Below are 26,971 nucleotides of genomic sequence, written 5' to 3' on the forward strand. Positions count from 1 at the left end.
TGGAACAGCTCCCCACTGCAGAGTCCCACTGCAGCTTTCCAGTGGAATGGAGCCTTCATGGAGGCTTTCTTCCCATCTATAAGCCATCAGCATGCAGGCCACTCTGCTGGAAAGGGGTTCCTTTGGTCACTTACATTATAAAAGTTAAAAGTGAATTTGACCCTGGTCAAAGTGCCAAACTGGTTTTCCTGCAGAGGAGTCACAGGTTTGCAGGCATTTCCATTTCTTACTACTGTAAGATCTCAGAACAGAATGAAGCTTGACTTTTGAGGAAACTGAAACCACAAGGAATGACTGGGCCAAATGTTCTTTTGCTGAAATAGAACAATGTACCTCCCCCACACCAACTCCCATTCCAATGCCCTAACAGGACTGCTGTATTGTAGGTGGGTAGAAGGGAGGTTACTTTAGAGATCACTAATTGAAAGACTCTAATATAGTTCCTAATTTATTCATTTATTTATTCAACCATTGCACAATGCACTCACTATGTGACATAACATAGTAGGTGCTGGGGATTTAAATAAAAGGAGAGAAAAATCTAATCAAGGTCACTGTGTATTCAGGCCCCATACCCTCTCCTCTCCCTTGGGTATGGCTATCACTGGAGGCTGTGGTCTCGTAAGAAGTCTAGAAAGAGGCAGATTTGGGTCTTGCAGGACTTAGTATTCTATAGTAAAAACACACTCAGTTCATAGAAGATAAAATTATGATCTCTGAGCATCAGTTTTCAATTGGAATTGAAGAATGTTATTAATCCTATTGGGGTGATCGGGCCTTAAATGAGATGGCTGCTTACAACCCAGGCTGAAGTAAGATTCAGGTTGAGAGTTCCACACATAATGTTTCCCTACCCTTCTCTTTATCATAGAAACTCATTTCCTGTCAGGCATTTCCTCAAAGAATAACTCTATGAGAAAAGGTGTGTGTGTGTGTGTGTGTGTGTGTGTGTGTGTGTGTGTGTGTGTGTGTGTGTGATGGTCATTGGAGAGGAGCAGGACTTGGGACTTGGGACTTTAGAGTAAGGAAGGGACACAATAGATAGGAGACGAAGCCAGTATGCTTTCAGGCATCAGGATGCTTGCTGGAAAGTGACACATGAATAAGGTGGGGGCGGCAGTTTTGACTTGTGACCTGGCCCATGTGACCTGTCAGCTGTTGTGGGGGGAACTGTGAGTACAGAAATTGGCAAAGACAGTATGTTCATGAGAAAGCTGCACTCTTCTCTAGTCTAATCAAGTCTTGACATTTGAATTTCAAACTAATTTGGGGGAAATAACTTTTCAGATTCTCATCATATAGCACTTGTTCGATATGAATAGGAATAATCACTTTGCCAAGTGATTAGCATGCTCAATAATAACTATAGACCTTCCTCCATTTTTTTAACTTTCAGATAAATGTCAAATACCTTCCTTAAGGTGCATTTAATTCCCTTTTTTTTCCTTCAGAAGCATTGACAAGTGAGAAAGTGAGATGAAGGTGCAGGGCAGAGCAAGGCAATGAAGGGAACGGTAAGGAGCTACCAGACTGACCTGGGAGAGCGTTCTCACTAGTGATCTTCACTCACAACAAAGGAGAGTCATCAACACCAGCCTCATAGGAAGAATAGGAGCAAGTGGATGTGTTTTTCCTAGAGATTTTTTGGCAGCCTGCTTCTGACAGTCTATCGCAAAAGAGGGTCCTTCATGATAACGTGATTTCATAGCCTTTGACATCTGGCTGCCTGGAAAGACTCTTTGGCAACCTGGCTCCACCCGAAGTCCAGTTGAATGGGCCTCTTTACCTTGCAGAGCTCCAGTGTCTTCTATTCCTAAGTAAGCATGCCAAACTCACCTCAGAATGTATGCCATGGGAATGTAAGAAGCCAGGCACCATAATTATCATCTATTGGGCCCTCCATCAAGGACATGAGTCTCCTTCATTTTTTTTTGCCTTTAGTGAATTGTAATCAGAATCAGCCTTAGATGCCTGAGAGGACTCCTTAGACAGCTTGTGTTTTATAGGTCGATGCCCAAAGCTAATGGGGTCACTTAAAGAGAATCACACAGAGTGCTTGTGTATTATTTTAACGCAAGAATAGCAAACTCTGAGTATTCCATACAATAGGCTCTAGTCGTCTAGCAAATCCCTACAAGGCCAGCTTAGATCCTCTGCAGCCAATTCAAAAGGGAGAACTGCATTTGCATACACAACACAGTGGAACCTTTGTGACGGTTTCTTTCCTCAAAGCTACTTGCAAGTCATTAGCAAAATTGATATTAAACTTGCTACCCCTGCCCCCCCCCCCCCCAGGCTCAGAGGTCATTGTCAAGGAGGAAACAAAAGGTTTATGGAGCCAGAAGGAGCAGAATTCTCCTGTGAATCAATATTTTTCAGACATGACAGTGTATAAACTAATCATGGCTGAGGCTACATGTAAAAACCACACAAGATCAAGCTAACCCCAAATCACCGCGTGAATAGGGAGAATCAAATGAAATTGCATCCCCAGCTATTGGTGACTGATGGCCTCTGGGAAAGGAAGATCCAGTTTTTTCATGAATGTGTGCCCTGAGAGGTTACCTGTGCTCCAGGAGATGATCCCATACCCATGCTCATACAGGCAGCATGAAGTGGATCTAAGAAAAAAAGTCCGGCTATGGGTCTCTGCATCTTTTGTTTAATGAAGCCTCTCTGATGATGATCCTGCTAGACTCTGGTCTATGAGTACAGCAGAGTATCATTAGGAATCATTTCTTTGACTTTTTTCCCCCAATATGTTTGGTTCTATCCTAGGTCTCCGGGATATGCAGCCTCTGGCTCATGGCTCTTCAGGCACTGTCAGGCATGGGGGCTCCCCCTTGGTGACATGAGTCTCAAGCTGAATTGGTCATTGCTTGGCCACTCCCACAAGTTCTGTGACTTCTTTACCCCAGTACATCTTGCAGGCAGGACAAATTGTAGGTTGAAGATTTTACAGCTGGGTTGGTGTCTCAGACTCTCCACTGGAAGCCATGTCCAGTTACAGAAGATGGCCGGTGCAGGCTCGTATTCTCCTTAGTAGGAGTCTTAACTAGGGTCACCCTTGTAGATTCCCAGGCGTTTCCATTGCACTAGATTTCTACCTCACCCCTGAAATGTGGGGAATCCTGTCAAGGATACCACAAGAAAATTTACAGAATCAATCAACTATGACTCATAGAGGCTCACAGAAACCGAAGTCACAAACATGGACCCGACCTTGTATGGGTTCGAGTTAGATTCTCTGCATCTACTTTACGGTTGTATAGCTTGGTGTTCTTGTGGGACTCTCAGCAATGGGCACGGGGATGTCTCTGACGCTTTTGCTTGCTTTTGGGACCCCTGTCCTCCCACTGAATTGCCTCATCCTGCCTTAATATGTATCATATCTTATTGTATCTTGTTAGGCCATGGTTGGTGGACATCTCTGGGAGGTCTGCCCTTTTCTGAAGGGAAATGGGGGAGGAATGGATCTGGGGGAGAGGGAAGATTGGTGGGAGAGGAACTGGGAGGACAAGAGGGAGGGGAAACTGTGGTCAGGATTTAATATATGAGAGAAGAATAAATTAAAAAAAACAAAAAACAGTAGCTGAGTAACTTCTTGTAACTTCCACCAAAGTTTACTGACAACCTTATGTGATCGGGAAAAGGAAACCCAGTTTGGAATCCTAAGATGGAGGTGAAAGAAAAGTGTTTGCATCAATGGCCAGAGCAAAGGAGAGCCAGTCCCATTTCCCATCCCCAGACCTTCATCACACCAGATGTTTTTCTGGAGTGCTTTTCTTATAGGTTTGACTTTTATTTTAATTGTTTCTTGAGAGGTATAATCCATAGCCCACTAGAAACATTGCTTCTAAGAAAGAAATTTATGCTTACATTTCTCAATAAAGAAGGGAAAGCTCCATAGCCAGGACTCACAACAGTCTTCTCTTGTTTATCCAAGGCCTGTCTTTTGGGAAAGATGTAGCTAGCAGTGTGAGTCAAATTGAATGCCACATACATCTCTTTAGAAAATAATTCTCTTGAATGTAACACAAGTTTCCACTCTCTGCTGTCAGGGGCTCCTGGGAAGGCTTGCTTCTTTGCATTTTGAGTGTTGCACATAAAAACTGGGTGATTTTTTTTCTGGTTCTGATCTATACACCCCATTGCGTACTTTAATCAGCCATGTTAAGTTGTGTAAATGAAGCCTTAAGGCAGTTCTAAGTAGAATCTTTTAGTACAGTCATTCAGTGGATAAGACAGACAAATAAATGGTTAGGCTTTCTGGTCCAAGCACAGCTCTAATTTTTAACTCAGTGGATGTGGAAGTGCTCCCCAAGTATGGCCTTAGAACCATGGAGCCCCAGGATACAAGACTGTACCAGAAGAGGGCATCCTAGTGGTTCAAGAGCCATAGTGCTCATTTATTGGGAGGTGCTGGTGCACTCAGGAAATTGCCACCTATTAGCAACCTCTGGTGTTGTTAATCATGGTGCACAACATACAGTGCACATTATTTTAAAATATTGATAAGGACATTGGCTTATGTGACATATCTACTTAAGTATAAAGGCTACATGTGTTTTTTTCCCACTGATTTTCCTCCAGATTTAACTATTTGATAATTTTTTTATTACTGGTTGTATTTGAAAGATCTGAGTAGTATTTCAAGATGTACCTTTGTACTTTCTAGAAATAGTTCTGGCCCACATCTACACTCTTTAGTATAGCACTCTAGTACCCAAAGCAAGGCAATCCTGAATGTGTGTAGCTGCTGACGCCAAGTCCCTGGAACTAAAATCCCTCTGCAGGGAAGGCTGGGAACCAGTGCTTTATCTCTTACAGATTCTCAATTCTCTTTCTTGGTTGTCAGACCAAAGCCCTCAGCAACTCAATTATCGCTGCTTTATTATTATTATGAACCTGACTGACATCTTTCATCTGTGGAGGATGTTTTAATTGCCTGTTTGCACCCACATCATCTGGAGATGAAGGCAAAGCAGCTTACTGTCCATAACAAGAGCAGTACCTTCCTGGGCTGAGATTGCTCTGTTCCCCCCTTCAACTGCACTTAGAATCCTGCAGCTTAGGCCACAGAGGTCTTGCCATGTTAAGTCGGCCACTGCACAAATTAAATGTGGCTTCATCTTCTCAGAAGATGTAAAGAACACAGACATTTGCATCACCTAGAGAATCTACCCTGTCCTCTCATCTGCTAGCAGGGTCCACTTACCACACAGCACATACGGAGCAGTACACACACATCACAACTGGCTCTGAACTAATTCCACCTTTGGTTTCTTAAAAGGGGTCTGAAAATTACAGTATTTGGCTTGCCCTATAGTGTGGTGGCTGTACCAGGTCACACCAAGTGAAAACCCAAAACAAATGCCATTTTTTGAGAAAGATGAAATATATTTCTCCAATCTTTTACCCCCTCCACAGACCTCTTACCTGCTTAAGGATTTCAGCAGCTGTTTCGTGGGAACAATCAAATATCACATAAAACTCTTTGCCTTTCTTCATCTCCTTGAGCAGAGGTTTGGCATCTTTATTCCCAGAGGGCAGCTGGCGGATTTTGATTTTAATGTTGTATCTGGAAGGAGCTTTGATGAGCTCTTGCAGGCGAATTAGACCTGGAAAATGACATCCAATCATGCACCAGAGATGGATCTGTGTTGTTTATTGCCATTTACAGTCAAGGCAGAACATTCCCAATATGTATCAAGTAGCCACCAACATAAAGGTTACACTATTGACTTCCTATTTATCATCCCCCCTTATCTGGTAGATTGCACTGATGTTTTCCATTTGTGGTCTGTGTGGCTGGGAAGCACAATTTCCCCAAGTGCATTTTGAATTTATTGAGCATGCACTTGTCCTTTCAACCTTTCAGCCAACACTACACGTCTTCAACATACCAAGTCTATGACATTGAAACATCAACAAACAATAGCTTGTTTGAAGTTTCTAGAGGTACTCAACAAAAATAGCACCTGTTATCATTTTTAGAAACATATATTCAAAAATTTATTCTTGTGAATATGTGTTTGAGTGTGCATTAATGTGCATGTATATGTACCTCTGCTAGCAGAGGCCAGAAGAGGGCATCAGATCCCCTGGATCTGGAATTACTGGCAGTTGTGAGCTGACTGATGTGAATGCTGGGAAACGCATTCTGGTCCTCTGCAAGAGCAGGGGGCACTCTTAAGCACTGAACCTTCTTTCCAGTCCCCACATCTGTTATCTTTTAAAAGCTCAAGGAATACAAGGATTTCTTGGGGTTGCTAACATATGTAAACTTATCATCAAATATTCATTTGTAGTATGTCGTTTACCAACTAATTAGTCAGTTTGCTTTGTATAATCTTTTGGTGCTTGCTCAATAAACTATTTACAAATGGCTCATTATCTCTCTTGCTAATATAGTAGAAAGTTGTGCTGGTTAAGTCCTTATTTGATTAAAATGTACTATAGGATTTGGGGTGAGTCTGAAGTGGAAGCAGAAATGTCATTTAAAATATAACTGCTGGCAGTTGTAGCAAAGTGTATGCAGGGGCCTGAATTGGTGGACTATTTGCTTTACCACAGGTCTGGATTCACCCGAGTTGCACTTTTCCCAACTAGAAGTTCATTACTAGGCAAGGTGTCCAGCCATAGAAAAGTTCCATCTCATGACACTGTTATTAACTGGTGTTTGCTAGACTGCACGATGTTGCCTCTTTCTCTCAAGGACTCCCATCACATTGGAAAATTGACTTTAAAAAAAAGTCTGCAGTTAAGTGCCTTCAGGATTTGTTAGCCAGAAGTAATCAACAGAGAATATTAAACTTTATGAGTGTTCGGATGGAAACTGTATGGAAATTGTACTCTGCATGGCACAGGATGGCACATGGATTTCAGCCCCTTCCAGAAGTGAGACATTTGCTCCTTTCTCTGATATGTTTATTACCCTCCCTCAATAGTCCCATTCATTTCAGCTGACATTGGAAAGGCTTCTCAGCACAGGAGACAGGTTTGATTCTGAAGTGTGGCCAGTTTTTCATGACACTATTTTCAGAGTTACATTGAGTGGAGACAAGAGAGACTGTTGCAGAACCATGTTAGGAGTCAGTACATTTTCCACCCACCCCTTTTCTTCTTTTCATAAAAATCAGAATTAGAACAATATCCTTCCTGGGCTCCCACTCCTTTTCAAATCAGTGAAGAACCCAAAACTGAAATACTCCTTTTTTTTTTTTTTTCTTACCAAGTCTCATTTTCTGAATCACTACCAAATACTAAGAATGAAGTTGGGAAGGATCCCAATCCTCCTGCCTGAGGGCCCCCAAACAATCCAAGTTAAACAACTGTCTCCCATATCCAGAGGACCTAGACTAGACTATGGGGGTTCCACAGCTAAATACATGGGTGGGATTTTGGGAGCCCAGTGCCTAGGGTGTGACACTTTGCACAGCCTTGGTGCAGGGGGAGCGTCTTGGATCTGCCTCAGCTGAGTGTGCCAGGCTCTGCTGACTCCCCATGGGAGATCTTGACATGGGAAATGTGAAGATGGGGGATTAGCTGGGGGGAAGGCTTGGGGGTGGGAAGAGGGAAGAGGTGGGGATTTGTGGTTGATCTATAAAGTGAATTGAAAATTTCTTAATAAAAAATATTAAAAAAGAATGAGGTTGGGGGTGGAACAGGCACTTATGTATTTGTTATTCCTTTTATTAGTTAAACCTCATCATGGCACTATGAAGCAAGTTACCACGTTTGTTATCTCAGATACAGAAACTGAGGCCCAGAGCAATTAAATAACTTACTCGGGGCTATAGGGATAGCTAGCAGGAACCATAGATTAAGACTATTTGTGAGTCTAATGCTCCATCTTTCCATGTCCCTGCCCTGCCTTACAAATACAGGCTATTGTTGCTGAGGGAACACTGAAGCTTAAAATGGTTTGATGATAAGGAAAAACAGAACAAAAAACTGATTTTCCTCTCTTTCTTTCTTCAGGCTTCATGCTCTGCTACCAATTTTTTTCTTCTTTTTTAGCATGAGCATGACCACCTAGGAGAGCTCAATATGGCCTTTAAATGAAATGGGAAAAATATTTTAAATGTACATTTTATATGCTGCAAGGAGCTGCTCCTTTGTTCTTTGCTGAATGGAATGTCAGCCTTGAAGTGCATCTTCCTAGCCAGGACCCTGTTGGCATTTAAAGTCGACAGGCACCAGTTCCCCCTTCATTCCTTCACATTCACATTCAAGAGGACATGTTTCCTGGATGCTCATTAGATCCTAAGCCTGTGCTGAACTCGGCAAGGCTTTTAAAGCTTGGAGGAGATTTTCATACTAGAAAGTATCCCTATGTGGATGGAGTATCAATTGCTACTTGATTTCATACATAGAAAGCTGGCTGGACTTACTATGGGCTAGAGCAACTTGTTGGAGGTGACAGTCATATAGTAAGCTCAGGGCTTAAAGCCAAGATTGCCTTCTGACTCCCCAGTAGGGCCCTTTCTCTTGAATCAGCGACCCTGTCTGACTTTTGAATTTTGGAACAACTGATTGAACAAATGGCTCCACTAACTGACTTACTATGTCAGCAAACAGAGAAAGCAAATTCTAGACCAGTATCAGACCTTGTCTTGGCTTGCAGTGACCATTCACTTTCACAATAGTTTTGGAAAAGAAAGATTTTCATGTCAAGAGAAGAGCAGTAAGTCAATATAGAGGGTCAGTTTCTAATTGGGATAATTTTCTCTTTATAAAAAAAACTTATTATTAAGCTTGTAAATGAGAAACTCATTCCTGGATCTGTAGATGAATTGGCTTTGGGGAAAGGAGGGATCGGCAGATGGAAAGATTATAGACCCAAGGTGTGAAAAGGGCAGAGACTTTGCATCTGTCTTTGTGAAGTTACCTCAAGCCAAGTCTTTCTGCCCTCATGAGCAAATGATGCAGAGTTTATAATTAAAAAAGCTTTCTCCCTTCACAGGAGAGAAAATTTACTGAACTCTTTCCTTTATATTTGCATTTTGCAGCAATCCATCAGTCATTTCATGTTTCATTGTAATGACTAGTTAAAAAAATTATTTGTTAAACAAATAAATGACTTTAGGGAAAGGAAACAGATTTAAGAGCAGCCCCCAGTTTTGTGACATCCTCATTTGGATGCCTGCCCTGATCAGGTGACGAAGCCCTGCCCAGATTTCTGTTACAGGCAATGCCAATGGTGCATGTAAAACTAGGAATATGGTCAATTTTCTAGCTCATCAAGGTAAAGGCATTTAAGATTAAAATGTAGATCAGGAATAGGCCAGACATATCCAAGTGAGTGACGTTATATAAAACTCTGATCTCATCTTGACTCTTCGTAAAGATCAATATCATGAATGACTAAGAAAGATCTGGACCAAAGAAGACCAAAGAGATGTCACAGTGAAATCTAGGGAATGCTGCTGGGGCAAGGAGAGAAAAGAGAATTATCCATGGGTGTGTTTGCTTGACAGTATTGTATCATTGCTAAGCTTCCTGCATTTGATGGGTTGGCTGCAGTGTGGCTGCAATGCAGAAAGTTAGTTTCTAAAGTAGGCACAACAATGTATTAGTGAACAAAAATGTCAGAATATCTACAATTTACTTTCCAGTGGTCCTATAGAGCTTATAGTTATTATTTGTGGTGGGTATTGTGTTGCCTGAAATATTGTGTGTACCCCGAAATAAACTTATCTTGGGTCAGAGAGCAGACAGCCACTAGAACAAAGCCAAAAATGGTGGCTAGAAAATGGGTCAGAGCAAGCCAGAGCAGAAGCTGGGCGGTGGTGGTGCACGCCTTTAATCCCAGCACTTGGGAGGCAAAGCCAGGTGATCTCTAAGTTCAAGGCCACTTTAGAAACAGGTAAGCATGGTGACCCACGCCTTTAATCCCAGGGAGTGGGGCAGAAAGACAAAGGTATATAAGGCCTGAGGACCAGGAACTAAGTGAGTAAAGCATGTAGTTAGTTAAGCATTTGGTTGGTTAAGTGTTCAGGCTTTGGAGCAACACCGTTCAGCTGAGATTAATTCTGGATGAGGACTCAGAAGCTTCCAGCCTGAGGAAACAGGATCACCTGAGGAACTAGCAAGGTGAGATAGCTGTGGCTTGTTCTGCTTCTCTGATCTTCCAGCATTTACCCCAATAACTGGTCTCAGGTTTGTTTTTATTAACAAGTACCTTTAAGATTCCTGCTACAATTATTGCTCATACTCTTTTCATGGTGCTTAAAATTGAACCCAGAGCTTTGATATCTACACATTGAAACTTTGAGACAAAGTGTAGTATACCATATAGCCCAGGATGACTTGGGGCTTCTGATCTTCCTGCCCCATCCTGTCAAGCAAGGTTTATGGGTCTGTACCACCATGCCCTATTTGTAGTTATTTCTATGTTGAAAGAATTGGGGAAGATTAAAATGAATTTGGTTAGTTAAAAATGGCTGCTGTATCTGGATGAAGGCATGAGTGTACAAGTTTATTGTACACTTCTTGAAACTTTTCTCTAAGTTCAAAGACAAAACTCATGGCTATGAAGTAATATCATGAGTGTCTTTTCTTATCCACACCCCTAGGCATGCAATTAGTAACTTAAAATTATGAAAGTGCTTTAGAGTAAAGCCAGTTTGTTTCACTTGAATATGAGTTGGGCTGCATAAAGAGATAACATTTAAAAAGTCTACATGGCCGATTCTAAACACTTTGGCTGTCTGCCCTGTGTATTCAAATATGACACAGAAAAATGCTGATCTGCATGTATATTGAGGAGCTGTGGCATGAGGCAGAGCATATGGGAGAGGAACAAAACTTCCTATTTCTAGTGCATGTGTAAAAATGCTCTGTGTCTTCCTTAATAATAACAAACCTTGCTATTACACTGCCCCTCCTTCACAGTGTGCTGCTTACCTTATAAATAGCTCGCTAAAGCTAGAATCTTCTTTGGAAGTGTACAGGTGCTAGAGCTATTTCATGGAGAGGAAAGTGAGGCACAGTGAGGTTAATTGTTTAGACCAGCCCTGAGAATGAGTCACAGACACCAGGAATTGGAAGGGACTTTAAAGGTCAAAGCCTGACTTGATGCAGGAATCCCCTCACATTGCCGCTGAACACCTCTTGGTGTGAGAGATTCTCTCCTATACACCGCAGTCCAATCTACTCCTGGGCAGCTTTCATTCTATTTAATGAGTCTCAGTTCAAAAGGAAAGTGCCTCCGTTTTCTTGAGTCTTAATCCAATTCCCTGTTCATTAAACCATACAAGTCGGTTTGATGCTGCAAAAGTGAGTGTAATAAACCATTGGGACCTGAAGATCAGATCACACATTTTAAATGTTAATTTCTTCTTCATTTGAACTTAGAAACATGCAAAATGGCATTTCACAAATGTGTGGGTATATTAATATACCCACATCTAATAGGATTCTTTAGGGCATCTATGTACAAATTGGGAATCTTCCAGAGGGAAGGAAAAATCTGAGCTGAGAAATGGAAATGAGAGACATGAATTACCTGGGGAAGTGCAGCATGCCTTGGTGCAAAGCTTCAGAATATGATTTTTCAAAATTACAATAACAACAAAATGGTAAGTTGGAGGCATCCGTGAGGAAAAATTGTGTCCCTTGATCACAAAGGGACTCATGGAGGAACCTAACCCAAATATTTGAGATTCACTAATATTGCAGTAAACTCCAGCAATATATTTTGGGTCTGAATTCTGGGTAATATCTGTGGTAGCTAAAAGCAATGTCTCTTGCATACAACATCTAAAGACTGGTTTCCTGAGCAGAATTCTGAAATTTTGCAGAGTTCTGGACAGTGGACTGGGGTTGGCTATATGAAAATTTTTAAATAAGTGTAAGAAGAGGAAAAAAAAGAACTGTAAATTGTTGCTTTGTTAGGATCTGGTAGCAAGGACCTTTTACCCCTCTGTTATTTCAGTGGGAATCACACAGTGAGGGTGATATGAGCAGCGGTGTGGTTCTAACAGCACAGTCGGGTAAGTTGTGCACAATGAAAATGAAAGATACACTGTCTCTTCTGTGATGCCGACTGTTTACAGAATCTCCTTCATTTCTGCTGGTACCCTATGGGCAAATGCAAGGGAATCTCTTGAACATTAAAAAAAAAAAATTAAATCACCCTTGTAGATTCCTGGGAGCTTCCCTTGCACCAGGCTTCTACCTGACCCTGAAATGCACCCACCCCCTCGCTGCCAGTCATCTCTTTCAGTACTCTCCTCCTCTCCTCCTCCATTCACCCCCAATGAAATCCCTCATGTCCCCATACTCACCTGCCTCCTGTCCACCTCCTCTCCTTTCCCAGGGAGATCTATACATTCCCCTTTGGGCCTTCCTTATTACCTAGCTTCTCTGGGTCTGTGGATTGTGGCATGGTTATTCTTCATTTTACAGATGATATCCACTTACAAATGAGTACCTACCATATTTGTCTTTTTGTGTCTTGGTTACCTCACTCAGGGTGATTTTTTTTTCTAGTTCCATCTATCTGCCTTCAAATTTTATGATGTCATTGTTTTTAACAGCTGAGTAATATTCCATTATGTAAATATACCACATTTTCTTTATCCATTCTTCAGTTGAGGGGCATTTAGGTTGTTTCTAGGTTCTGGCTATTACAAATAAAGCTGATATGAACATAGTTGAGTAAGAGTCCTTGTGGTATGACTTAGGATCTTTTGGGTATATGCCTAAGACTCCTAGCAATGGTGGATATATAGCCTGAACTGGCTTTCTCCTGTAACCAGGTAATACTTCAGTGGAGGGATTGGGACACCAACCCAGCCACACAACCTTTGGCCTGCAGTCTGTCCTGCCTATGGAATGTGATGTGGTAAGGGCGGTGCAGAGACTGTAGGAGTGGCCAACAAATGACTGGTCCAGCCTGAGACCCATGCCATGAGAGTGAGCCCACCCCTGACATTGTCTGGAGTGCCAGGGCCCAGAGGCTGGATGACCCAGAGATCTAGAATAGAACCAAATACAACTGGAGAAAAACATGCCAATGTAATGATGCCTAATGATATTCTGTTTTACTCATAGACTGGTGACTACCCCAGTTGTCATCAGAGAGGTTTCATCTGGTTACTGATGGAAACAGATGCAGAAATTCAAAGCAAAATATTAGGCCCAGCTTGGAGAATCCTGCTGAAGAGAGGAAGGAAGGATTGTAGAAGCCAGAGGAGTCAAGGACACCATGAGAAAACAACTAACCTGGGCTCATAGGAGCTCACAGAGTCTGAACTGACAACCAGGGAACCTGCATGGGACTGACCTAGGCCCTTTGCATGTATCTGGCAGTTGTGTAGTTTGGTCTTTTGTGGGGCTCCTAACAGTGGAAACAAGGGCTGTCCCTAGTGCTTTGACTGGCTTTTGGGAACATAATCCTCATGCTGGGTTACCTTGCCCAGCCTTAATGCAAGGGGAGGTGCTTAGTCCTGTTATAACCTGAAATGTTTTGTTGATGCTCATGGGAGGCCTGTCGTTTTCTGAACAGAAGCAGAGGAGGGGTGTATGAGGGTGGAGTGGGGGAGAGAATGAGAGAAGAGGAGGAATGGGAAACTGCAGTCAGAATGTAAAATAAATAAATGAATTTAATTTAAAAAATACAAAACTTAGGTCATTATTTAAATACAATCTTAGGAGCAAGTATTTCACCTGTTTACAGGATGGTCACTTAACTATGATTTCCAAGGGTGCATGACATATTAGCATTCAAGAACCCAGTTGTTATTTTTGTGTTTGTACTTCTCTATAGATTATCTTAGGATTTATTCCTTTAGTCGCTGACATTTCTTTGTGTGTTAATCTCATTTCAAATTCATCCTTGCTGCATGTACATGTACACAATGGAATTGATTCCGGCACAAAGAATAAGGAAACTATGAAATTTGCAGGAAGAAGAAAGGATGGGAAAATACCATATTAAGTGAAACAACCCAGACTCAGAAAGATATGTGTATATTCTGTCTCATAGGCAGATCCTAGGTTGTAGCTTTTGTGTGGGTGTATTCATGTGGGAGTGAGTGTGATTGGAGTTCATTAAACCAGAGAGACGCTGTGAGAAGGTGAAAAGAGGCTTTTAATGACAGTGGGGAAGGGAATAGAATATATGTGTCTTGAAGGGAGGTAAAATGGATCGGCCAGCAATAGTGTTTGCGTTGCAAGACTGACCCTAGAACCATTGACCTACACATGCATGCACACATACAAACACACACATGAGAGAGAGAGAGAGAGAGAGAGAGAGAGAGAGAGAGAGAGAGAGAGAGAGAGAGAGAGAGACTCTGGGCATGGTATGGGATTTTGAAACCCCAAAACCCACTCCCGGTGACACACCTCTTCCAATAAGGCCACACCTCCTTATCTTTCCCAATAGTTCATCAAGGACTAAGCATTCAATTATATGAGTGTATGTGGGCCATTCTCATTTACACCACCACACTGTTTTTAAAATAAAATAACATAAATTATCCTTGCTCTAAAACTTTGCCTATGTGCAATGTAATGACTAGTAACTACTGTAGACTGTCAGTTAGGTATCTCATGCAGCTGTTATAGATTCCAAAAATGACTTAAGGAAATCAGAAGCTAACAAACCAAGGAATAAATATCAACTCAACACCTCTCAAGAGCCATGTGTCATGAATCCAGGACTGGGTTATCTGCCAGGTACTCATTGCCTTGATTCAATGCTTCATATTCACATCTGCATCCAAAGTCCAGACTTCTTTCCTTAAATCCAGACCCCTCTATTCACAACTGCATTTGGTGTCTACATGGGTCTAAAATTCAAATTTAGCACATTCATGGCCGAAAACTTGATATCTATGATGATTTGTTTTCAAAGCCAACATGCCACAACCTAAAGACATTTGGAATGAGTCTCAATTGAGAAATCATCTAGAAGAGGATGCTCTGTGGCATGCCTTTGGGAGATTGTCTGGATTATTAGCAGAAATGGGAAGATCCAGCCTAAATATGGGAAGTACCATTGCATGGACTAGGTTCTGAATTGTGTAAGAGTGAAGGAGGCAGGTAATGTACACGCGTTTATTTCTCTCTGCTCTTGAGTATGGATGTGACCAGCTGCTTGAGTTCTTGCCTTGGCCAATTGTTATGAACTGTAACCTGAAATTGTGAGCTAAGTAAACCCTTTTTTCCCCTGAGTTGCTTTTTTTTTTTTAACCACAGCAACAGACAGGAAAACAGGTCAATATCCATTTGGCTTCTTATAGGTTAGTGGCACCCAAACCCTTTACCATCTCAGATGATGGCAACTCTATCCATTGGCTCATCCTAAAGCCGAAGAGATTATCTTTTACTTACTTTTCTGTTTTCTGACCTCCACTGCCTCAAGATATTATTATCATTATGTTTTTTTAAACCCACAGGTGCAAGAAGTCATAGCCTGCTTTGCCTTTACCACAGCATTAATAGTTCCAAAGACAGAACATAGATTTCCTGTTCTTACCTACTATTTAAAAATAAGCTTACCATATGGCACTTGTCTCATGTCAAAGGAATGCAATATGTTTTCCTTGACATATGACTCAACTGGAATGCTAGCAAAACTGCTACTTTAGGAGAGTTATGGGGCTTTACTTCTTTCCTGTTATATTAGTCCATTGAGGCAAATGTCTACAACTCAAAGTGCCTTGAGTTTCTCAGATTATTGAGTTTTATACATCAAAGTCAGTGACATACAGTCACAAAAGTAGTGATGGGTACATAAGACAGCATTACAAAGTCATCAAAGCAGGAGAAAATGACTCATGAAAGCTGGGAGTATCCATGATGACAGCTTTCTCAAAGATTCCATGCTGTTGGATCTGTCATTCAAACACACGCCATACTACAAGGTAAATGGAAACAAGACAAAGGGGAGTACTGGAAAAGCTTGCAAATGAGGGCCACATTCGGACACTCAGAGTGTTAAGCTCACTCAGCCTCTGAATGTTTCCAGTGCTTAATGTTCTCCTGCTCCAATGCTAGCACCTCCATTTCCAGTCTTGGTTTCTGTAGGAGCAATCTGGCAGATTGCTCTGACCATTTTCACCTGCCTAGAGTCCCTTATCAATACAATGGACAGAATAATCTATTAATGCATAGATGACTTGATCTTGGTCAGCTCACTCTACAGTGACTTTCCATTTCACACAGAGTGCAAATTCTTCCAGGGGTCTTTAGCACCCCCACAGGATCCACCAATTCTTCTCTCCTGACCTATTCTATCACCACTGTCATTTAACTCAGCTTCAATCACACTGATTCCTCACTAGTTCCATAACATACCAGATAGATTTTCACCAACATCAGCAGCTAGTTTTGCCTGGAATCCTCTGGTACCACATGGATCACCTCCTCATCTACTTCAACTCTTGCTCAAACCTCACCTTTGAAATGTCACATGATGCCAAACACTGAAAATTGCAGTCCTGCTTCCAGACTTTTTCTGACCATGCTGCTTTTCTTTCTTGCATGTTGTTTATCACATTTTATATATATATATAATTTCCAATGCTGCACAGATTGTTTCCTGTAGGACTCAAACTCATATTGCACCATATCGTTTTTATTTCACCCTCCTGGAGTAATATATGTGTGTGTGTGTGTGTGTGTGTGTGTGTGTGTGTGTGTGTGTGTGTGGTATTGTGTTATATGCATTTAATGAATGCGTGTGTGTGCAGACACTTGGGCTCATGCACTCACATCATAAATAGAGAAAGACAGCAGGAGTCTTATTTTATCACTCTCCGTCTCATTCTCATGAGACAGGTCTCTCACTGAAGCTGGAGTGAGGTGGTGGTCAGCACACCCAAGCTATCCTCCTGTCTCAGCTCCCTCCACACTGTGCTGCCATGCCTGGCTTTTTATGAGGTGCTTGGACCTGAGGTCTTCAGGCTTGAACAGCAAATGCTTTTACCCACTCAGTCATCGCTCTAGCTCCCGTGTTTGGAGGTTTTTAATGATGGTGCATCATTAAGGTGCCATTGAAGGGTTATTTCAGCTCAGAGACTTCTCCCTAGCTGTTCCTTCTGAGATTTGGAATTCTCTCTCCAGGAATCCGCACGGCTTGGCCCTTTTACTTTTTGGAGTTTTACTTAGATGTTTACTGATGAGTACTTCCCAGATATCTTTACATAAATTTACAAACTTCCTCTTTGCCCAGTCCCTCACACACTTTCTTTTTCTTCATAACATTGACTGCTATTTATATACTGAATATTTACTTTTGTGTTTTGTTTAGATAAACAGGCTGGGGGATTCAAAAGGTCAGAGAGATTTTTGCTCATGGTTTATACATTTTTGCTAATAGTAAATGCTTATAATAAGGGGTCTGTTCTATTATTCTGTCTCCTTGCTTATGTTGTGTTGGAGAGAGAGAGAGAGAGAGAGAGAGAGAGAGAGAGAGAGAACTAAGAATATCAGAAACTTACTTTCTAATGGTTTATCTGGATTTTTATATCTTCATACTTGTCTTCATTTTAAAAATTACTTAAAGAAGGCATTCACCTTCTTAAGATAAAACCAAACAATTTTGTAGCAAACACACTGAGAAAAGGAGCCATTTAGAGCTTAGCCACAGGAAGCAGCCATGGGAATCATCTAAAGGATCATGCATGCTGTGTTTTCTTGCTTGGCTTTCTCAGTATTCCAGAAACTTCACTTGCTCTGTTTGGATATGGGTATTAAACCCATTTACTAATGGGAAATTTAAATGGAGTAGAGAGGAAGGACAATTCAAACTCTAACATGCTTGTTTTAAGTTATTAAAAAATGAAACCTAGGCATGAATCTGGTTTACCCAGTGAAGTGTGGACTAGCACATGCTTGCCTTATGCCAGTTGTGTGGGTGTTTGGCTAATGAAGTATAATGGAACACTGTGAAGTCGTATCCTCTCTAGCCTGCCAAGTTCATGTTTTTCATTGCCTTATAAAGAAATCATTCTTAGAATGTTGCCAGTTTAAAGGAACTAGCAACTGTTTTAATTATTAGTGCCCATTAACTGTTTTGGGTATCACAAAGTCTGACACCTTCTAGTGCTTAGCTCCTTGAACCAGAAAGGGTTGGAAGGTCTCAGGAGCAATGACTTTATACACTTCTACCACAATTCTGTCCTCCAACTATCTGTTTCTCCCACCAAAGTCAATGTAGACACAGCAGCCTTTCTCCAAAGCACCACCTAGATGCTCACTCTTTCCTTTGTCCATTGAAGAATTCCAATCCAGAAAGAAGTTCTTCCACTTATGCCAAAAAAAGGGAACACAACACAGGGAGCCAAGAAGAACTGAGTGGAAGAACAAGCTGTGTCCTGATCTATGTTCCTCCATGGTGCATAAAACAGTAATTTTCAGGCTGTGCTATGCCCCAAGTGATTTCATTATTATAAAATAGCAGTTTGCTCCTTTTTGAATGCAAATGTTGGGGTGGAACGCCTCTGTACCTTGTTTGTGTGAATAAAAAACCAAACATCCAGTATAATGCTGTTATTTCCACAAATGAAACATCACCATCTATGACCTTATCAAATTAAATCAGGAACACATGGATATATTGGGTTATTAAAACCCCTTAAGAAAGGTCAGAGCTGGGTGCTTAGCAACTTAGCAGCTAATGGAACATGGGGGCTCCTCACTAAGCTCATATGAAAGAAGAGATGTTTAATCCTACAGTGCAGTGAAACTCACTGACCTTTCATCAGATCATAGGGTGCATGTGTGGCAATATCAACAGGTGGTAAACTCTCAACTCTCTGCCCAGGACTTTAGTTGACCACAAGCCTTTGCTTGAAACAGTCCCCTTGAGACACCATTTGACTGGACCCAGCCCTAGCTTTTAGAACATTTCTGTGCATGTTTAAGGCTCTGTGCCTTAGTTCTCTAACATCTAATCCCCAGTGATGACTCTCTTGGCATCTCTATAAGCTCTGTGCCTGTGTCTTCAGTGAGATCTCTTCCAACCCTGCAGTCTTTAAACCTTTTTGGTGCTATTCCATAATATTTACATGATGGGGAATATGTTCTAAGAGTTAAGATTAGTGATGAAGATTGCAACAAAAGATCCTGTAATTGCCAATGGCCACTACTAAGTAAAGTCAGTGATCTTCAGTGTATTAAAGACAACAATAATTGATATAGCTTCTGAATTTATTGTAAAGATGCAAGCATAACTGTCTGTTTCTGACATAGCTCATTCACTACAGAAAGTCCATTTTGTAGTGGGCCTATCCAGTTTCTATCACCATTACATCATGCATTTTGACCATTCTACACAGGTCATTACCATTCAAATTAAATACAGAGCTTTAGGGACTGGAATAATAGCTTAGTGGTAGAATACTTGACTGTTATATACAGTGCTCCTGCACTATTCATACATGCATGCATACACACATAAATGCATAATACATACATACACATACACACTAAAGCCCAGGTTTCCCTGAGTCTTTTAGTGTTTTTTCTGAAGACTCTTGTATCATGTGAAAATCTGGTTAAACAAATCCATTATCCCTTTATTTTCCTAATTTCTTCTTGTTAGAAGATTATTAGTCATGACCTTAGTGGTGGATAAGGAAAGATATCACCGACTTTTGTCCTACACTGAAGAAAATTTGTAAAGAGAACTAAGATGGTGCCTGGACAAATACACAGAGAATGAGGCAAAGACTGACATCAATCTATTTAAAAAACAAGAGTGAAAGAGCAGCTGTAGAGCTTCATAAATGTGGATAAGCCTCCGCTTTTATAAATGTTTGCTTTTTGTTCTTTCTCCCTTCCTTTCCTCCCTTTCTCCCCTCCTTCCTACTCCTTGATATTTTATATCAAGAAAATCCAGAGGCCCAAGGTCAAGTCCAGTCAAGCATATATACCTTTATAAATAAAGTTTTATTGTCACATACCGTGTCCACTCATCTACATATTACATATGAACACTTCAGCAAAGTAGTTGTGTCCAAGACCATATGGCCACAATACTGTACCATACTATTTGCTCTTTATAGAAAACGTTTGCTGGTTCTGTGCTCTACATAATTGGCAGAGGCTATTTTGCTGAACTAGGCTTGAGAAAGCAGAAAGTGCTGAATAGACTTCATGCTGCATTTGGTGCTTAGCTTCTCAGCTTTCTGCTGTGTGTTAAGGGAAAGAAGCCAGGCTTCCATGGGGGTCTAATGAAGCAGAGATAGGTCCAATGGCCAGCAAGTTCTCAGGATGTCTGAAATCACCACAGAACATGAGACTTGGAGACAGGTGACTGATGTAAGCCCGTGGAAATGAAGGAGGGAAGAGGTGAGGCATGTCAAAATTTTACTATGGCTAAGAGTGCTCTAGAGTCATTCTGCACTTTAACTTGTAGGGGACAGAATTCTGCCTGCAAGTTTCGAGTGAGTTGAATGTTGTCCTTAGAGATTTTCTTGCTGTTCCCATTGACTTCGATAGGAGTAATGGGGCATTTTGTCCCACGACATCTGTGCTGGCTTCAGGCTATTTAACAAACTCCTACTAAACAAATCTCAATAAAGGCTCTTTAATGGGTACTTAATTCTGCTGTAGAGGTAGGTGCTGAGCACACCTAAGTCCTTTCTTTTCCTTCAGGTTTGCTGTTTCCTCCTTTTTATGGCTTAGTAATTACTACAGCAGAGAACCCTGAGTTAAGCACTATTAAACCCACTCCGAGTCACCGAATGTCTGCTTTTATTGATCTCAGTTGATCCTCTTACTCTCTAGGTTCCAATTTAACAGTTCAGTTGATTATTCATTTACATTTTTAATGTTGTAGGTGAAATCATTTTAACATGAATCATCTCTAACTTAATGGGTAACGTACAGAGTTATTTGGGATTTTAATTTCAACAAGTATTTATTGAGCATATGAGCTCAGATGAACCTGACAAGGATCAAAAAGTCATTCTACTTTATGGTGAACAATGACAAAAATGATGTGCTAATGTTTTGATATGCAAAATGGCTGTTACTTATAAGTGGCTTCTGTGGTATTACAGGGTGGTTAGGACATTATGTTTTATAACTGCCACTTACTAATTATATTTTGTCTACATATACTTAAAGTATATAATGCCCATATCATTGTTTGAACTTGTTGTTAAACACAGGTGTTCTTATAACTTATTTTCCTTTTAGACGATTTTGCTTTGTGGAAGATGTGAGGGGTTATGCCAAGTGGAGCTCTTTAGAATGAGAGCTTGATTTTATTAGCTCATGAAGCTACTTAACAAACACAGGCAACATGGAAAGATCTAACTACACTTGTGTTTGCAGTATTATGTTCTACCTGAAAGCTCTTTAAATATGTTTTGTGGAGTTGGTAATATGCTTTTATCCTGCACATCAAAAAGATGAAACTAGAAATACAACCACCAGTGGCTTATCCTTCCCAATAGGAACTGTTTAGTGTATCATGTTTATGAGTTCTATGTCTGATCATCTATTGCTTCCATTTGTTTCTAAAATGAGATGAGGCATAGGAAAATACATAAATGGGTACTTCTGGTCATAATAGTCACCTTTATCTGACAGTATAAAATGGAGCCAGAGTTTAATGCTGAATAGAGGAGGCACGGTACTCATTTTCTAGGGAATAGCATGAGCTAAGGCTTGCTGAAAAGGGCAGTGAAGAATGAAAAAGCACCAGAACACTTGGAAGTGCCTCCTTTGGATAATTTTCACTGCCAATTTCAATAGTCTTATTACAAACCCAGCAGACAAAGAAAAGAGCTATTTTAAATTCTTGACAAAAAGGTCAGATGGTCAATAGGATCATTCTTTGTCATGAAATTATTGAACTCTTTTCTGTGTGCCTGGTACATAGGAAGCACATTCAAAGCAAAGCCAGAAATTCAGTTGTTAGGAATGCTTCACCTCATAAACATGTAAACACACCACTGATAATAGAATGTGTAATGCTTCAATTTCCAAAGCCCTTCCCTTCCATTGGCAGAACTAGAAAGCTTGAGAGAAAGATGACTTTTAAATGTGATTGTGAGCAATGAGTGAGTTCACTAACTGAATGGTGAGCTCACCCTGGGTCCTGTCCTAAGTTACTATATTTTGCAAAAGCAGGTTATATTTTGGTGTTGTTTGTTTTCTGATTGCTTTGTCTTGAGAGGCCCTCCTGTGGAATATTTCTACCAGGTTCTCTGCTTTGGTCTCTCAGACCTCTTTGAAATTCTTTGCCTAAGCCTTTACGGCCATGGGATAACTTAAATATCTTCATATAGAAATAGATATACTGTGTGAAACATAATATATAATTTGATAATTAATATTGCTAATCAAGATTGCAATAAACAACAACAACAAAAACTCATACTTGCCTCAGCCATAAATATCAAAGAAAAGGGGATTTTCTGGCAAATTGCTGCTAACGAATTTATTGTTACTCAATAAATTCTGACATTGTGGAAAGACACAGACATATTTGTTGATGCTTTAACATCACACACTTAGAGGGGCTAGCCTCAGAAAGAGGTATTAGCAAGAACTTGGGGCTTCTTAAGAAATTTTGGGTTTTTTATTATATATATTCATAGCTCATATGAACAACAGTATATGGGCAGTGGAGGCAACTCAACAGTGAACTAATTTTGGGACTATAATATATAGACAAGGGAGATGGGCTCACATTAAACCAAAGGGAGGGTATGGTAAGATAGGGCTTGCAAGATACCTCACTTGGTAATTGGTCTGGTGTGCAAGCATGGAGACATGGGTTTGGTTTTCTAGTAGCCAAGTAAAAAAGATAGCCATATCTGTGTGCATTTGCAATTACAGCATGGGTAGGGGGTTGGAACAGAGACAGGAGGGGCTCATTGGCTAGGCAGCCTAGCTGAATCAGTGAGCTCTAGGTCCAGTGAGAGACCCTGATCAAGAAAACAGATGGAGAATAATTGAGGAAGACTGATATCAACCTCTGGTATCAAGCTCTCTCTCTCTCTCTCTCTCTCTCTCTGTCTCTGTCTCTGTCTCTGTCTCTGTCTCTGTCTGTCTCTCTGTCTCTCTCTCTTACTCTCTCACTCTCTCTCTCTCTTACACACACACACACACACACACACACACACACACACACACACACACATAGCACACACATGCTAACAAGGGAACAAGAGCTCCAATAAACCCTGAAATGTGAGCAGAAGACATTAGGGGAAGTACCAGCAAAGCTAACTTAAAATGGCCAGGGCCAGAGATAGTATCTATTGATGATTAGATGCCATCTTCTAATCTTCATCCTAAAAAAAAAAGCAGATAGAACAACTATATAGCCTATTGGTTTGTTTTGAAAGAGTTCATCTAGTATGCTGTAAGATGGCAGTGGGATGAGCTAAAACTGCAGAACTACATAGCCAAAACTAAGCTGCCAAAGTTTGTCCTGGGCTCATTCCTGGGATTCACAGTCCTTTTCACAGGAAATGGCTTGCTGTAGTGGTATAATGTCTAACTAAATTCCTGTTTGTTACCTGATTGTAATAACCTTTTATAGATATATGCATAACTGCTTTTGTTAGACACTTAAATTAGGTCACTAAAATTGTAATTACACTCTCAATAGAGTTGCACTAATGAAATCCCACAGTTAGTGCTATAATTAGATCACATTGTACACCAATAAGATGAATTTTTAAAATCTTAAACTTTAAATTCACTGAATTTGTCCAATTCACAATACATGGCATACCGAAAGTCCTTCAGAATTGTCGGTGAGCTTATATGAGAGAGTATTTCTGCACACAACACCTGACAAATCTCATGCCTGTTAGAATAAACATGTCCAGGAAGGGTTTGTGTGACTCCCATACCTGTGCTGTCTTCATACACCACAGTCACTGTTTTCCAGTTGTAATAGAGGACCAGATCCAGCACTGCCCTGCTGATAGCTGCATAATCTGGGTAGAGGTTGATGTAAAATAAGTCTTTGTTGTCCACCGAAGGGTGTTTCCAGCGAGTCTGAATGTGTGGAACCTCCAGAGCATTGCAAATAGATTGCACAGCGCTGACAGAAGAGCTGTGGGAAGGGCCAAAGAGAGCGGCCACACCAAGAGCCAGCTGGTCACAAGCTGATAGTATCCAAAGACAAGAAAGGGGATGGTCAGGGAGGGCAGGGAAGGGGTGAAAAAGAGAGAGTGCTATGAATTCACATTCTCCTTACATGATTTCTCTACTCAACTATTAGAGACCTCCTGTAATTCCCATCTCTGTGTTGCTATCTGCTCTTCCCAGCTTCCAATATACTTTGGATAGTAAGATACTGATAAATGTAAATGCAGAGCTGATCAGCAATAAATCATAAGGCCAACTCCTTGCAAATAAAAATGAGCTACTGGTCTCAGTTCATTACCTTCAGTCAGATGAAGGCTAAATCCTTTACTTGATCCCATGAGTACTCTGTGAGCTAACTAGCAAACCATTTGTCAAATGAATGTTATATGAATTAAGTTCTGTCATATGGCAGGGTGACTATGGAGAAATTAGTATGGTCAGAGAATTCAGAAGCTCCCATGGGTGACTATAAAATGCTTTGACTCCATTCCTTCTGAAACTCAGATAGGAATTCCAGATTATTTAAATATTGCTAAAGAGTACATATAAGCAGGGATGATACCTAATTAATTACAGAATAATGGAATGGCATGGCATAAAGGGATCTCTAGAAGACACTTCAGTCTACCCCACTCATTTCATATACAATGGACTTAATCATGGCCCCTGGACAACAACAGAGTTGAATGAGAACTTGAGGACCCCAGTTAAAGGTCAGGCCTCTTTCTCTTTCAATTACCAGCCAAACAGAATTAAATCACATATTTAAAATTTTATTTTTAAGGTTTTTTTTGCTATAAGATGAAAGCATCCATTGCAAGAAATTAGAATATTTATAATACAAGGTTGACCAAAGGCTCTGTCATTAGTCTGTCAACTTGAGATAATGCTTACTGATGTTTCAGGAAATGGGGACTGCTATTCAAATATGTGATACACTGATGCCTTTATTGAATGAAAATGCACAATGTTCTCCCTAAGGTAGTGCAAATTCTTTTAGAGTGTTTTTCTACTATGGGAAGAACAGACCACTGGGTGGGAATGGTGTCATTTATCGAAGCCATTCTTATACATTTAAGTTTTTAAACTCCTCTTAATTTTTGACCATGATAATTAATATTTCAGTATCAATATTTTTCTCTACATCTTAAATTACTTCTTTGATTCTATATTCTAGGTGGTGGTGTTTACCATCTACTACTAAAAGGTCTTGGTATTTAAAATATTTGATACATGTTAACCAAATTCCCTTTCTGAAAGATTTTATCTTCTCCCACCATGTAGAATGGTGTCTAGTAATCATATGTAAGTGGATGCTAAGTATAGGTTTACATACATCCTTCATATTGTACTTTTATAAAGTGAATTTTAAAGTTGTCAAGTGATAATAACTGAATACCTAAATTAAATAAAAAAGATCTATATAAAGGAATGTGCATTAGGGATTTTATAATTACACAGTTTTACAAAATTAAGTAGTGAACACCATATGTTTCTTCTAGGAGATGGTTTAGAAAGAGTAACATTTTGACAGCCATGTTGTAGCTGTCTGAGGGGCAGCTGATGCTGACTTTCCAAGGACAGCTTCTGACACTGTGTTGTTAGTTGCTTCTGCACTAGCTTTGAAGATGCACAGCTTTCTGCAGTGTATGAAATGTGTGAATTGTCACTGTTCTCCCAAGCTCACTTCCGATGTGTGTTCATTAGCCAGATAGTGTAAGCATGGGTGTATGCAAATTCTCTTATCCAGTGTGGGCAATGGATTGAGATTCTTTTTAATATGTCGTGACTCTAGGATGCTAATATTTCTTGACAGAAAAATCAATCCTTTAGAGTTCTGTTTGTTGGAGTGTTTAATTTACAAGTATGGTTGGATCTTCAGATCACAGGAAAGTCCAGGTTTTTTGTGGCTTGAAGTATCACTGTTAAATGTCATTGGCTTAGCTTCCTATGGTATTGCTCAAAAGTATATGAGAGAGGAGAATGAGACAGAGAGAGACAGACAAAGAGAGAGAGACACAGAGATAGACAGAGAGAGAGGTACAGAGACAGAGAGACAGACACAGACTGTGAGAGTCAATAGTCAACTATGGCCTGTAAGTAATCTCTAGCTTCATTCTTTAAAAAAATTTTTTTGAGGCAGAGTTTTGTAATGTGGCTCTCAAATCCATGCTAGACTGGCCCAAAATTCACCTTGGTCATTTTAGTGCTAGGATTATTGGCATATGCCACCATGTCCGGCCTTCTAGCCTAAGAAAAACATGGTTATTACACTAAGATTATGGTATATGTGGAAACATTATTATGGTATTAATCTTCATCTACTTGATGAAGAAAGCTTTACATTTTGTTTATAAGTAGCACTGTAATTTCTTCAGGAAACTGTTTCAGGCAAACACATTCTCTGATGTAACTAGGTCATTTCCCTTAACCCTTATCATTCAGTTACTTGGGAACCACCAAAAGCATGGAGTTGATCATGTATGATTTGTGTCTGCAAAAAGCAAAGTGAGTTCTAGAAGGAAAATGATTATAGACTCAAGATAAGCAGCAATCTTTGTTTCCACAAAATATTTAACCTTATGAGTAAGCGTTGCCTTTGTTAGAGGCCATGCCCCATGTATATGGAATCATTAGAGAACAGTTCTAGGGGTGCCCAGGGGATGTCTAAACCAGTCCCTACATTCCCTGTGATTCAGCCCACATGATGAAGCTTGCAGCCCGCTTATAAATTATATTACTTTTTGACTATTTGTCTTCTCTTCAGAAGAAAAGAGAAAATCAAATTGTGATTTGTTCTCACAGATTTAATCTTCATATTTTTATGATTTTGCAGAAAAGTGCAAAACCAACCACAATAACAAAATGAATAGATGTTAGATAAACCCAG

The 26,971-nt window shown here is 40.4% G+C and overlaps 1 protein-coding gene across 7 annotated transcripts in view; it reads right to left on the reverse strand.

Moving 5' to 3' along the window:
* The window catches only part of Grik1 (glutamate ionotropic receptor kainate type subunit 1), a 404,890-nt gene that overhangs the window by 127,335 nt on the left and 250,584 nt on the right, over positions 1-26,971 (reverse strand). For all 7 annotated transcript variants that reach the window (XM_036203403.1, XM_036203400.1, XM_036203401.1 and 4 more), the window contains exons 3-4: positions 23,841-24,098; positions 5,440-5,621 (exon numbers count right to left, since the gene is read on the reverse strand). In XM_036203403.1, coding sequence (XP_036059296.1) covers positions 5,440-5,621; positions 23,841-24,098 — 440 coding nt within the window. The remainder of the gene's footprint in view (positions 1-5,439; positions 5,622-23,840; positions 24,099-26,971) is intronic.

The sequence above is a fragment of the Onychomys torridus genome, chromosome 12, assembly GCF_903995425.1.
Source record: "Onychomys torridus chromosome 12, mOncTor1.1, whole genome shotgun sequence".
NCBI lineage: Eukaryota > Metazoa > Chordata > Mammalia > Rodentia > Cricetidae > Onychomys > Onychomys torridus.